Here is a 13519-nt window from a genome sequence, read left to right as displayed (position 1 = left end):
TTTTCTTTTAGTTCTAACCTGGCAGCGTTGTAATGTAATCAAGTCAAACGGGTCCCTAATGTTGACTTTTAATTGCAAACACAACCTTGCAGATATGCAGCTCATGATGGAAGGGTCATCAGATGGTGTGTGTGTGTGTGTGTGTTTGTGTGTGTGTGTGTGTGTGTGTGAGTGTGTACATGTGTACAAAAGAACACTGATTCCAGTATTCACTTCACCTTTGTAACATACTGTAAATGTTATTTGGACTATTTATTGATAACCATTGAAGGTGTTTCTGTTTAAGTCTTTATTTGTTTTAATTTAATATAAAAGGCCTCTAAAACAAACATCCCTGCTGTTTTAAAGATCTGAGTTTGTAAAGTTGTTTTTACTCGTGCTTATAAATAGACATTGAAAAACTACAACTTCAAGGGCTGTTTTCTTTTGTATGGAGACCAGAGACAGCTGTGGACACAGGAGTGTGAAGAAGCAAACAGATTATGAAGAGAGCCGCCACACACACACACACACACACACACACACATATATATATATATATATATATATATGTGTGTGTGTGTGTGTGTGTTATATATATACACACATCGTGTAAGGCCAGAAAACCTAGATCAGTGTATATGTGTGCAGTCTGTGCACCGGGGGCCGTATTCACAAAGAATCTTAGGGCTAAAAGTAGCTCATAAGTGGCGAATTTAGGAGAAACTCCTAAAAATAATGGGCGTGTCAGTCTTAAATTTAGGACTCCTATTTTTTTTTTACTAAGAGCAATTCACAAAATATTTTATCCCTAAAAGTAGCACCTAAGTCTAGGACAGCTTAAAACTCCTCATGAGGACTCCTAAGTCACTAAGACCTATTCACAAAAAGTCTTAAAATGGCTGAAGCCAGACGTAACGTGTTGGAGACAATGAACGACTCTGAATTATATCGTTTAAACCGTGAAGGCATCAACATTTTACTAGAATTAGTGCGGGATGCAATCACGTCTCCAACTATCCGAAACAACCCAATCAGTCCGGAAGTTAAATGTTTGATAACATTAAGATTTTTGGCTACGGGGAAAATGCAACTTTGCAACGCAGACGACTTCAGAATATCGCAATCACCGCACTCTGTAGACCACACATTGTACAACAGTTTATCCGGTTCCCTTTGGACAATCGGCTACTTCAAAGGATCAAGGTCAATTTCATGGCGTTTGCAGGAATGCCCGGTGTCGTGGGTGCCATCGATGGAACACACATTAAAATAATTGCTACATCCAGAGATGAGGACGTCTTTGTAAACCGCAAAAAGGTACATTCAATTAATACACAGATAGTGTTTGATCCAAATTTCACAATCATGGATATTGTTGCGAAGTGGCCTGGATCTACTCACGATTCGCGCAGTTTAATGGAGAGCGCGGTCTGCGCCAGCTTTTTGAGCGGCACCATGTACCTGCTGGATGCCACTTGGGTGACGTGACAGTGGCCATCCATGCAAGACATGGCTTTTGACACCCTTCCTCAATCCACAACCGGGAGCACAGTTGAACTACAACATGCAAGTATACGCATGAGGCCTATTTTGGTGACACAATACCTGTAGCCGCGACGGCTCTTTTAAAGTCCACTCCGCAATCTCCATCCTACATTGTGACTGGAGCGCATACCACCGCTTCTCGCAGTCATCGACAGAGCGACACACGGCAGGGAATGAAGCATTTATGTTAACACATATGTCCTCCCATGCCTCACGCATAGTTTGCAGGGTGCTTTAATTATTACTTCTTTGATTTCATGCAATTTCCGTGTTTTTTTTCGGCAATTTCTCTTTCTCTTCGTGCAAAGCGTCATTCTCGTTGGATGCACAAACTTGTCATCATGCGTGTGCATTCTGCTAAGTGCACTGTCCATAACTATTTAATATGACTTAATTTGAAGCCTAGGTTATTCTCTTATTTTCTGTTTATTTAGTGGGATCGTTAGGGGGATGTTAGGACTGAGTTTTTAATGAGAGAGCCTGTCAACAACCAATCACCGTCCTCACCCTTTCTAAACTCGTGCATGAGAAGCGACGTCATCCATAGCAACGGAGTTTTTATCTTAAGCTTAGGAGTTGGTATTATCCTTAGTATGAGTAGGTCTCAGAGCCGTTGTGAATCACTTTTAAGAAATTACTCCTACGTAAAAGGTTTTAGCGCGAGTTAGGAGCACTCCTAGTGGTAAGATAAAAGGCTTTGTGAATACGGCCCCAGATTTTCTGGTGTTACACTTGAAAAGCTAACCTGTATTGCAACAATATTGTCCTACACTCCAGAAAAGGGCACGCATAATTTGACTAAATGGTGGGGACTATCCTGTTCACGTGTCTTTCGTCTATAGATGAACAAAGTCAGGTGTGCTATGCCATTTTACTGGTTTTGCAAACTATTGCAAAAGGTCAGAGAAGTCCTTTCTAGAACGCTAGAGGACCCTACTTCTCATTCAGAATGAACTCTAGCTCCACCCCTGTGCAACAAGTCTATGGATTGGACAACCGAAGTGTCGTCGACGTTGCTGTAGTTCCGGGTGCATGCGCGCGAGAGTTGAACTTCCGGTAGGGAAGACAGACGGAAATCTTGAAATCGTGTCATCTTTTGAGATAAAGATTTGGTAACTAATACTTTTCAGTCGTATAAAGACAACTAATTTGGAGCAAACCCCAAAAGAAAATGTGTGCTCTGTGCCTTGGGAAGAATTGACAGTTCTGTATGAGATCTGTTCGGCAGGAAGGGGTAGCGGTAAAGCCATGTCAGTCAGAGGTTACTAGTGTGTTATCACATTCGTAGCGCTTCGTTCTAAACAATTTTGTCAGAATATCATCAGTGGTGGAAGAAGTATTCAGATCCTTATGTAAAAGTACTAATAATGCAATGTTAAAAAATAATATCCATATCCATATCCATAACAAGTAAATGTCGTGTGAAATCCTATAAGTAAAGGTACATTCGTATTAGCAGCAAAATACTTTCTTTCTTTTTAAAATATTCGCTCAAATATGGGAATGCGCCCCCATTGACATAAAGTCTGTCCCTGTCAGACAGACACGTAAAATGTAGGTAAAGTAAAAGTACTAATTTGGTTCCTCTGACGGATCAATTATCTCATAAGACGTACTTAGACTATTAATACTGAAGCATCGTTTTGTAAGCAGCATGACCCCCAACTTCGCTGTGTTTTTTGTAAGACGTCAGATGCCAAAAAGGTTGGAAACCACCCGTTTAATCTTTATTAATATGTTGAACTTTAAAAGCGTGTTATTATCCTTTGGGTTAAATCATCACCTTAAAAGTAGCTTGTCAAAAAAATGTAGTGATGGAGAAAGTACAATATTTCCCTCTGAATGTAGTGGAGTGGAAGTATAAAGTGGCATAAATGGAAATTGTACAATACTTGAGTAATTGCCAACCAAAAGCTGACAAAAGTTACATTGTTTTGAAAAATTGTAGGTCTTTATAGTTGAGCACAGCTTTTGTCTGAATTCGTATTCAAGTGGCTGAAATGTGTTATTGGCTGGCCTCAGTAAGAACTGTGCACTCAACCACTGGAAGGGTGCTTTTCTGGTAGGCTTCATGAAAACAGATCTCTTAGCTTTTAAACAGACATGATTGGCACAAGCGTGCTTGTAGAAGGATGTTGCTGATATCAATCTCACAAATCCAGTGTGTGTGTGTGTGTGTGTGTGTGTGTGTGTGTGTGTGTGTGTGTGTGTGTGTGGTCCAGTGTGTTCACCTGAGCAGGCATATGGAGCGTCTTGTCAGCGGTGTTGGGCCAGTGGTTCTGGGCAGTGTCGGACTATGGGTGATGTATTACCTCATGCAGAGACTCCGACTCAAAAACAGACTTCAGGATAGTGTGGTCGTCATCACTGGAGCCAGCTCTGGACTGGGGAAAGGTGAATGACCCATTGGAGTAATCCAAGATAAACATGACAAATAGAAAATTAGATTCTGCCTATTTTGGGGAGTGATAACGTCAAGGACTAAAGAATGTGAGCGTGAAATTCTGTTTTATCAGAGTGTGCACGTGTGTTCCATGCCGCTGGGGCACGTCTGGTTTTGTGTGGAAGAAACCAAACACGACTTCAGGAGCTCGCTCAGGAACTCACAGGAGAGACAACAGATGGCAACAGACAGGTGGGCGTTTGCTGCTTACACACACACACACAGACACACACACACAGACACACAGACGCTGTCACACGCTCTCACACACACACACACACTCAAGTTCACACTTGCACTTGTACACTCAACTGGGACTTATGTCACTTACTATACCAACATTCTCTGATGATTCCGACGTCTCCTCAGACGTACACTCCCCGCACGGTCACCTTTGACCTCTCCAACACGGAGACAGTTGCTGCGGCGGGAGAAGAGATTCTGAAGTGCTACGGTCACGTGGACGTGCTCATCAACAATGCTGGGATCAGTTACCGTGGCAACATCATAGACACTCACGTCTCCGTTCAGCGGGACGTCATGGAGACCAATTTCTTTGGCCCAGTGGCCCTGACCCAGGGTGAGTGACAGAGAGAGAGAGAGAGAGAGAGAGAGAGAGAGAGAGAGAGAGAGAGAGAGAGAGAGAGAGAGAGAGAGAAAGAAAGAGAAAGAGAGAGAGAACCTGCATGTTGTTTGTCTTTTATCTTCTCTTTTGTCACTCTGTCTGCTTTGTCCAAATTTAGCCGTTCTTCCCTCAATGGTTCAGAGGCGCAGTGGACACGTGGTGGCCATTAGCAGTGTCCAGGGGAGAATCGCCATTCCTTACAGATCAGCCTGTGAGTACCTGATGACCTGACCTCAGACATAGGACCCAACATCACAAGACAGGCCTTTGTCAGCAGCCTATCTATAGAGGTTTGAGAGCTAGGTTTGAGCAGCATGCCTTTGTCACCAGCCTATGTATAGAGCAGTGGTTCATAACCTGGGTTCGATCGAACCCCAGGTGTTCGTTGAGTCACTCAGGGGTTCGGCAGTAAGGTTAAGAACCACTGCTATAGAGGTTTGAGAGCTAGGTTTGAGCAGCAAGGCTCTCTGGCTTATAAATGTTCTAGTAGTTTTTGGTATATATTGTATTACAGTGAGTTTTTCCCCCTTATGTACACAGACGCTGCGTCCAAACACGCCACACAGGCATACTTTGACTGCCTCAGGGCGGAGGTGGAGAGATTTGGACTGCAGGTGACCGTGGTCAGCCCCGGGTACATCAGAACCAATCTGTCACTCAATGCAGTCACTGGAGATGGGTCACAGTATGGGGGTGAGAGAGGAAAGACCATTTGTGTATGAGGTGTGTGTGGTGTGGTGTGTGTGGTGTGGTGTGTGTGTGCGTGTGAGGAAAGACAATTAGTGTGTGAGGAGGATGGGGTGAGGGGGTAGTATTGGGAGTACTGGAATGAGAGGAACAATCTTTTGAGGCAACCCGACATACTTCACAGTACATTAATCTTACATTTTTTTACTATATTTATTGTTCTGTCTCCTTTTTTCAGTTATGGATAAAACAACTGCAGCAGGACGTGACCCAGTGGAGGTAGCCCATAGTGTTCTGAGGGCTGTCAATCAAAGACAGAAAGACGTTCTATTGGCCGGTCCACTGCCCACTGTGGCGGTGTACCTCCGCACCCTGTGGCCCGCCCTCTTCTTCAAACTGATGGCGTCCAGAGCCCGCAAAGAACACAGATTAAAAGAGGAGTGAAGGACAATACTTTAACAAAAAGAGAAAAAAAGAGACAAAGAGATCCAGCTGAGAGAGAGAATAGAGACGGAAGAAAGTGGTTAGCAAAGGACGGAAGGGAATGGACATCCTGTTTCTCTTTCCTGTTGCTTTGTCTGAATGTAAAGTGATCGGGCCTGTGGATTGGGCTAAGCTGACAACATGGACCTCTGCTGCTCAAGCACTGTGCTGATTTGTTGCTGAGTACTTTCGCTATTCTAGTAGCCAGGTTAATGACTTAATAAGACGAAGTGCTGTTAATCCTTCGTGAAAACAGACAAGGAAGTGAAGTTCACAACAAAGTTACTGGACAATGCCGAGTGTATGTGGTCCAGAAATATGAATTTAAAAAATGACGGATTGGTGTAAAGTTATTGTTCATCACTAGTTTTTATTAATATTGACATGGGAAAATAACAGCAACCGTTTTGGTATGGGAGTGCTGGGAAATGGCTTTGAGAAAAATATTTATGTTAGAAACTCAAAACCCAACCATCTTGTACAAATAAACAGGGTTTTAGAAAATACTTTTTTTTCATGAAGGACCATTGAATTGTTGCTTCTGCAAAATAACGTTTTGAATGAACATGTATTTGAATGCATGTCAGCTAAAATAAAAACTACAAGCTTTATTTCATTTTTACTATCTTCATTATGAGCGTGAGTAGCAGATTTGATAAAGACTGCATTTCACTTCTTTCCACAGCTGTTGCATTTTCAAGCTGACCTATTTCAGGGGGCATCTGCTTCAGATGGATAAATGACCCCATCCCTCTTTAAGATTCTTTAAATGTATGCGCTGTCTGTTCTACTGCCGTCAAAGCACCACTCCACCACTGTGCAGCCAGTCCTAGTCTCTTCTTAGTCAATAAACCTGCTGTACAGAGAAAATCAACTGTGAACTGTTTTATTAGGTTCAAAAAAAGAAATGGGGGGGGGGGGATTCAAACAGATTAATGACTACAGGTCCATGTACCCTGGACTTTCAAAGCGATCTTAGCGTTCAGCTCGACCCACCTCACTTTCACCATTTATAACTTACACTACTAGATGTAATTTCTTGTATGTACTATCTGCTGGTAGAAAAAATATCATGTTTTAATGTGCAGCCTTTGCAAACCAGCCATACTGCCGACGCATGCAAAGCAGCCTTATCTTATGCCAGGATAGATCCACTGCTCTTTACACTCCTACGTCTAGTTCCACCTTTCTGCATAAGCAGTCATCTTCTGGTATTCTTAAATTCTTATTTATGATGATCCTATATTGATTGAGGGATATTGATTTTATTTTGCCAAGAGGGATAAGACCACACTAAGACAACCCATCATAATCCCCAGTGAGTTTTTTCATGAGCAAAATAAGCATATTATGATGGAATGTAGATGAAAAATGTTGTAGGACAGAGTCTGCTTGCTTCTGATGTTCAACATCAGTGTGGAATAATGTATTTAGGAAAAAAAAAAAACAGGTTTCCTGCTGTTCATATGTGAAGTGGGATTTCTTTTCTGGCGCTGAACTACAACACTCTCTTCTACTTGATAATGAGCTGGTGGGACAAGACGGACTGGTTTCATCAAATAAGTTTTATATTATATAAAACAAAAAAAAATCAAATAACACTTACTCCCTGACATTCATACCTTCAAACACATGTATGCACACACAACAAGACAGCTCTGAAGGACTGAGCCTGTATCAGAAAGTGAACAAATGCACAAACGTGCGTGCGTGTGTGTATAGGTTGTGTGGGCATACATATGAAGGGACAAGCTAAGGCAGATCCTTCAGGCTGGGTAGAGTAGAGGCTCGACTGCAGTGCTGATTATGTGGGCTAATAGTGCAGTTCCAGCTTTGTTTCAAATCTCTCTCTCTGAAGAGGACATCTTGGCCATAAGGTTGCACTTGGGACTTTTTAACTTTTCCTGTGATAGATTCCCTCTACTGCCCATGAAACTAAATTCAAAATGGTGGTGTACAATTAAAGAATGTGCTCGTGTATGAAGTTAGGAACGAGTGATTACTTTTTAATCCCATACTAATATGAGAAATGGAACAAAAGGACGTGGCTATTCAACGAAGGTGAAAGAAACAAAAACTAAGGGTGGGGGGGGGGGGGGGGGGGGGGGGGATTGTGAAGCAATAGGAAATAAAAATAATAAACAAAAAGCAGGAGGGTGGGCGTAAGGTTTGAAATCTCCTACGGTTTAATGAAAAGCACTGAGTCAGGTTACAGTACAACTACACAGAAGTCAAGAATCGGAGATCAGTAATACTTCAAAACGTCAGTCCGTCTGTTCGACCAGGACCACACACACCACCAGGGTTGGCGAGGCACTGCCCGCGCAACGTCATAGTGTTAGCGGGCGTGCGCGCGTGTGTGTGTGTGTGTGTGTGAGTATGTGTGGAGACATATGGGGTCTTAAAGGAGGAGGGGGAGAGGAGGCAGGTGCACTGGTGATGTCACTTAGAGAGTACAGAGACGAGAGGGAGAGAGAATTGTTCTTCTAGTTTAAACTATTAACCCCTGTGTTTTGTTTGTCCGTCCATCCACCCACCCACCCACCAGAAGCCGGTCGAGAGCCAGGGACACAGGTGCCAGAGAAAGGGAGGGAGGGAGGGAGGGAGACTTTCCTTTTCTGTTTTCTTCTGGCTGCCGTCTACCTTGGTCAATCCGGTAGCTCATTCAGGGATTGTAGTAATTTTTTCGCTCTGCCACTCTTTATTCTCTTTCCAGTCTTGTGTGTGTGTGTGTGTGTGTTTCGTCTTTCCCCTGCACGTGCTGTGTAAGGTAAAAGTGTATATATGTTTTAATCTTTTCACAACCGTGTGTGTTTGTGTATTATGTGTGTGTGGTGTGATGTTTGCTATTGTCACGCACGCACGCGCCTACGTGTGCGCCCCCCCCCCCCCCCTCTTTGCTCCGCTCATACGGCGTAGAGTTCGTAGATCTTCTTGGCGCAGTAGACGAACGCGGCCAGTGCTATCGTGTTGTGGAGTCTCTTTCTGTGCACGTCGTCCCGCCTCACCAGCACCACCGGCGAGGAGGAGGTGAGCGTGTGCAGGGGCAGCCGGGAGAGTTTCTGACTGTCGTACTCCACCTGGTACTTGCAGCACGGGTCGAACTGCCAGGAGATGCCGTAGAGCGCGGCGCACGCCAGGCTGAGGGCGCCCGCGGGCAGCGCCACGTACCGCGAGTACTCGACGGGCAGCGACAGCGGCGTCAGGAGACACGCCGTGCCCGACAGCACCGCCGTCTTGTGCAGGCAGTTGCCCACGGCGACCCAGCGGGCCGTCTCGTCGCCGATGCGCGTGGGCTCGATCACAATGTAGCGGTACTGCGCCTCCAGCGCTTGCTCCAGCTCATACTCAAACTGCTCTTGGGCGTTCTCCCCGTTGTAGATCTCGTGCACGATGTAGCATTCCGTGGCGGCCATCACTGCCCTGTGAACACAGGAGGAGGGAGGTGACGGGGCAGGGGAGGGGACAAATGGAAAACAAAATGGAATGAGTGGAGTGTTTCACTATTAATGGACGTGTGCGTTTAAATCCGAATATCAGTTTATTTCTTACTACAGGGTGCGGTCTGCAGCAACATCAGAGAGAAAGGCTATCAGCAAGGGAGGCATGGGATATCATCTCACAAATGAGACAGATGCTTACACCATGAGACCAACTCACCCCCCCAAGTGGAGCTGAGCCTCTAAGTGTACAATGCAAATCAGCATTTTTATTTCTTTAACATTCATTCAACTATTTACCAACTGACTCGTGTGACACTGGGTTTATTACAGCTACTCGTTGTGTGCAGACATCGTTTATCAATTTTCTGTCCGCAGAAAAAGTATAAAAGAGGTATGAAAATACACGTGTCCAAAGAAAATAAACCATTATCACTTTTGCTCTCTCTAGCAACGCATGTATATGTTCAGTTCCCCTTTCATTTTAGTTTACAAAGTTAGCGGCCTTGAACATACCACTGGTCCTGACATTTTAGGACATTGAGTTACTAACTCGAAACGAACCCCTACAAGTTTGCAAGATAAAATGAAATAATAAATTCGACACACTCACTACTACGTGAAAACAACGTTAGCAGCAAATATGTAACTAGCTGAGATCAGGTGGTTCTCGTAAAAACTTCGCTGATTACCACAACGCAGGCTTGGATGCTAGCTAGATGAAAGCTCGCTAAAATGTTTCTACCAACTGTTTCAGTCGACACCAATTACAAGCAACACGTTAGAGTAGTACAATCAATCACACATACATGGCTAACAATGTGACTTGATTGTTTTATATATTTTAACTTGCAGAAGCCTTTCTTTAACATTATGCTAACTCGCTGTCCTGACATTTAAGTTAGCTAGCTAACGAGCTAATGCAATTGGACAGTTTGTGCGCTAACTGCCAGGGTAGCAAATGCTAGATTCTCTGGAAGCTCGTGAGCTCGCGTGTCGATTTTTTTAATCAATCAAAGTGTGCTATTAAATAACAAAGTCTGTTCGCTAGATGGGATGGCGTTGTTCAATAGGCCATCATAGCAAACCTTCCGATTTGGCAAGATAGCTGATGTTAGTTCGCAAAATGTAAGCAAAACTAAGCTATGCAAGCTAATCATAACATTAGCTAAATGAGTTCAAAACAGGCAGGGATTTGACTGATATGACAACTGTGTTCCAGATTCTGAATGGCGTGACCACTTGAAACTGGGAACAGTTAACGTTCCCCATCATTTTGAGAGCAACTATTTAGGGGGTAAAATCTTCGTTGCTGATTTGCGTAAATGTTTTAGCATTACTGACCTCTCCCTGTTGACTGGGACACCGCGCCTCCTTCCCAACGACGCCATCTTGCAGAATCACCACACTGCTGTTGATGTCATGAGCACGGAAAGGCACCATGGGAGATGTAGTATTAAAAACGATTATGTATAATATGTCATGTATAACAAATACTACATTTCCCACATTGTGAACGAGGGCACTCTACTCTCTAAAATGTTTGTGTATGCTCATTTTCATCTTCATTTGTGTCCAACTAGTATCGTTTACTGTGCTAGAAGTTAGGTTAACTATTTCTGTGTTTCATGGAAGTCCTGGGGAAACAAACGGCCAAACCCTACTTGTGTTTTATAACAAAATTGATGGCCAATCGAACGCAAGGACAACACTATGGCGCTCTCTGTAGGACAAACCATTCTCGAAAATTGTGCGAACGTTGCACAATGGCCTTCTGGCTTTACAATATTTTCCATCATGCAATTCTCTCAAATTCTTTGAAGGTCAGCGCCTTTAACTTCCAATGATCTATCGCTGATTTTTTTTTTTAAATATACCTGTCACTACTTACCCATTATGTGTGTCTTTCCACGATTGGGCTGTGCGGTCCGTCTATGGCGCTCGACGCTGGGCTGTTCTGAGGAACAGCAGACCTATAACCAAATCTTCCGAACACGTGCGAGCGTTTGCAGTCTGCACGTAGTGACAAATTGCATAACGTAGGCTACAGCATTTAGCAGATATCTGAAATACTTTCACAGTCAACAAATATTTTTGTGTCAAGATGAAATGTAAATGTAATATTTCATATTAGCGATTTAAAAAGTTATACTAGTATGTTTTTCTTTTCTTTCTATTCCATGCACACGTCGCAAAATACACCGTTATCAGTCATCACAATATCACTTTAAAGTTAAATAATGATGGTTCTCTTTCTACAATATGGTCTTTTTTGTCAGAATCTACACTTAAAGGCAATATAATAAAATAGCCTTTTTGTTTTCAAATGTAAATGCTTGGAATGACATTGCATGATGAAGGCCTAACTCTAAAGTCATTATCAATAAAGTTTGCCAATACTAGGTCAACTGTGCGCTTGTTTTAGACATCTTGATTCTCTCCGTTTTGGCTCTTTTTAGGTAAACAAGCAAAACAAGGTATTTTAAGACGCACAAAACGCAATCTCTGCTTTAGAAATAAGCTACATCATTGATGTAGCTTTAGAAGCCTTTCAAGTTCTTCACTTAGTTTGTCCTACCTTTAAGAAGAAACATAGGCCTGTACCAACTCAAAGCTCAGATAATAGCTCAACACACACACAAAGACACACTCAAGCCCTATCTCCATCTGCAAAACCAGTGAGAACATGCCGCCCACTTCATGCATTCCCTTAACTTGCTGTTTTTTCCCCAAAAGCTGAATAACTGGATTCACTGAATGCTGCAACATTAACAGTATAAGAAAATTCACAATGTTATGTGTATGTCTTCTTTTAGTGTGTATAAGGCAAGCTATCACACAACCAATCAACTTATTATGGACACAAAACACTATTTAGATATCGCTGTTTTGGCAGCTGAAAGTGCAAAAATAAACAATTCTTACACAAACTTTTACATATATATTTATTTATTTTAAAAAGTACATAAAGGTTAAACATTTAGAACTTCAAGCCATTTTATGTCCCACGTATCACTATCTATCATGACATGTGCCGCTCCCGAGGATATAAGGGTGCTGGCGCATGATGGCAACTGGTTTTGTAATGCACACGGCCATCATGATGTAATGGGTCATGGTAAAACACCGTTCTTGTGTGATTTATGGATTTGACAAAAAGTGACAATGACTCAATGACCTCTGGTCTGTTTTGTCAGAGTAACACTACTGTGAAATGAACATCATTCATAATTGCATTCACATTCTCTCAAACATATGTCACATACATAGTCTTGTACAATAGACAGCACATGCACATAAGGTGTCAACCGATTCATACACACACACACACACACACACACACACACACACACACACACAAAAGTTATAGGCACACTTCCTTTGGAACGTTCAAATAAAATCTCCTCTCACACACAAACAAAACTAAACCCCATTCGCCATCCAAACATACCCATCCGAACAAAAATTCTGGTAGAAACACACACACACACACACACACACACACACACACACACACACACACACACACACACACACACACACACACACACACACACACACACACACACACACACACACACACACACACACATCTAAACCTTAACACACACAGTTATAGCAAAAACAAACCTGAAACCACATGCACTGAAAGCAATTTGACATTATAAACGTCAGTCCTGAAGATTCATGTCCTGAAGTAGACAGCGGATTGTCATAAGTCACAGCTAATACTCCCCAAAGGCCCTGGTGGTGTCAGTGGACGTCCTCTAGTCTAGACTAGGGGTTTTCAACAGGGGGTCTGTGGCCCCCTGGTGGTCCGCGACGGCATTGCAGGGGGTCCGCGACATGAGCCTATGTTGATCAGTTCACCTCTAGACAGGTTATCCTGACCACATGCAGTAAAGTCATCAGTTGATGAAAACTGTACAACACAGTGTTTCATGTTAAGAGAATGGAGCGTTGTTGTTGTATGTGGTTTCTCAAATTTAAAATACAGATAGGTGACAAATTAAAGGAAAAAACCTGATTTAAACGAGTGGAGAAAACAACAAAAGCAGATGCTTCCTCACAGGTGCACTGCAATTAGACAATTACCAATCCAGCCATGCTCTGTGGTGTGTATAGCAACACTGAGCAGGCAGGCCCGATTGATTATGATTTTGGATCAATAAGAAAAAGATCTATGTAACTTCGATAGACGCTTCATTGTTACAACACGGATGGCAGGGGGCTTCTGTCACATCTGCTGCTCAACTGCCTAGTGATTGAATACAAACAGTGACTAAAATTACATCTGCGAATTAGATCAATGGG

At 42.9% G+C, this 13519-nt stretch overlaps 2 protein-coding genes across 2 annotated transcripts; one reads left to right on the top strand and one right to left on the bottom strand.

Moving 5' to 3' along the window:
- Positions 1-3770: 3770 nt before the first annotated feature.
- Positions 3771-8644, top strand: dhrs7b (dehydrogenase/reductase (SDR family) member 7B; the record flags this gene model as incomplete). Its single annotated transcript, XM_080856443.1, has 6 exons — positions 3771-3921; positions 4044-4162; positions 4340-4550; positions 4714-4806; positions 5136-5288; positions 5521-8644. The coding sequence occupies 6 exons, from the start codon at positions 3771-3773 to the stop codon at positions 5724-5726; spliced, it is 933 nt and encodes a 310-aa protein (XP_080712569.1). The 3' UTR covers positions 5727-8644.
- Positions 7929-11210, bottom strand: tmem11 (transmembrane protein 11). The gene is made up of 3 exons (XM_080856444.1): positions 11097-11210; positions 10550-10616; positions 7929-9188 (listed from the first exon to the last, which is right to left on the bottom strand). The coding sequence occupies exons 2-3, from the start codon at positions 10594-10596 to the stop codon at positions 8672-8674; spliced, it is 564 nt and encodes a 187-aa protein (XP_080712570.1). The 5' UTR covers positions 10597-10616; positions 11097-11210; the 3' UTR covers positions 7929-8671.
- Between the last annotated feature and the right edge of the window lie 2309 nt (positions 11211-13519).

The sequence above is a fragment of the Sprattus sprattus genome (assembly GCF_963457725.1).
Source record: "Sprattus sprattus genome assembly, chromosome: 18".
Lineage (NCBI taxonomy): Eukaryota > Metazoa > Chordata > Actinopteri > Clupeiformes > Clupeidae > Sprattus > Sprattus sprattus.
This window is presented reverse-complemented; position numbering and strand designations above follow the sequence as displayed.

Coding starts and splice junctions, on each gene's coding strand:
- tmem11 (XM_080856444.1), bottom strand. CDS start 10,596: ATGGCGTCGTTGGGAAGGAGGCGCGGTGTCCCAGTCAACAGGGAGAG. Junction 9,189..10,549: donor GTCCCAGTCAACAGGGAGAG/GTCAGTAATGCT, acceptor CTGTGTTCACAG/GGCAGTGATGGCCGCCACGG.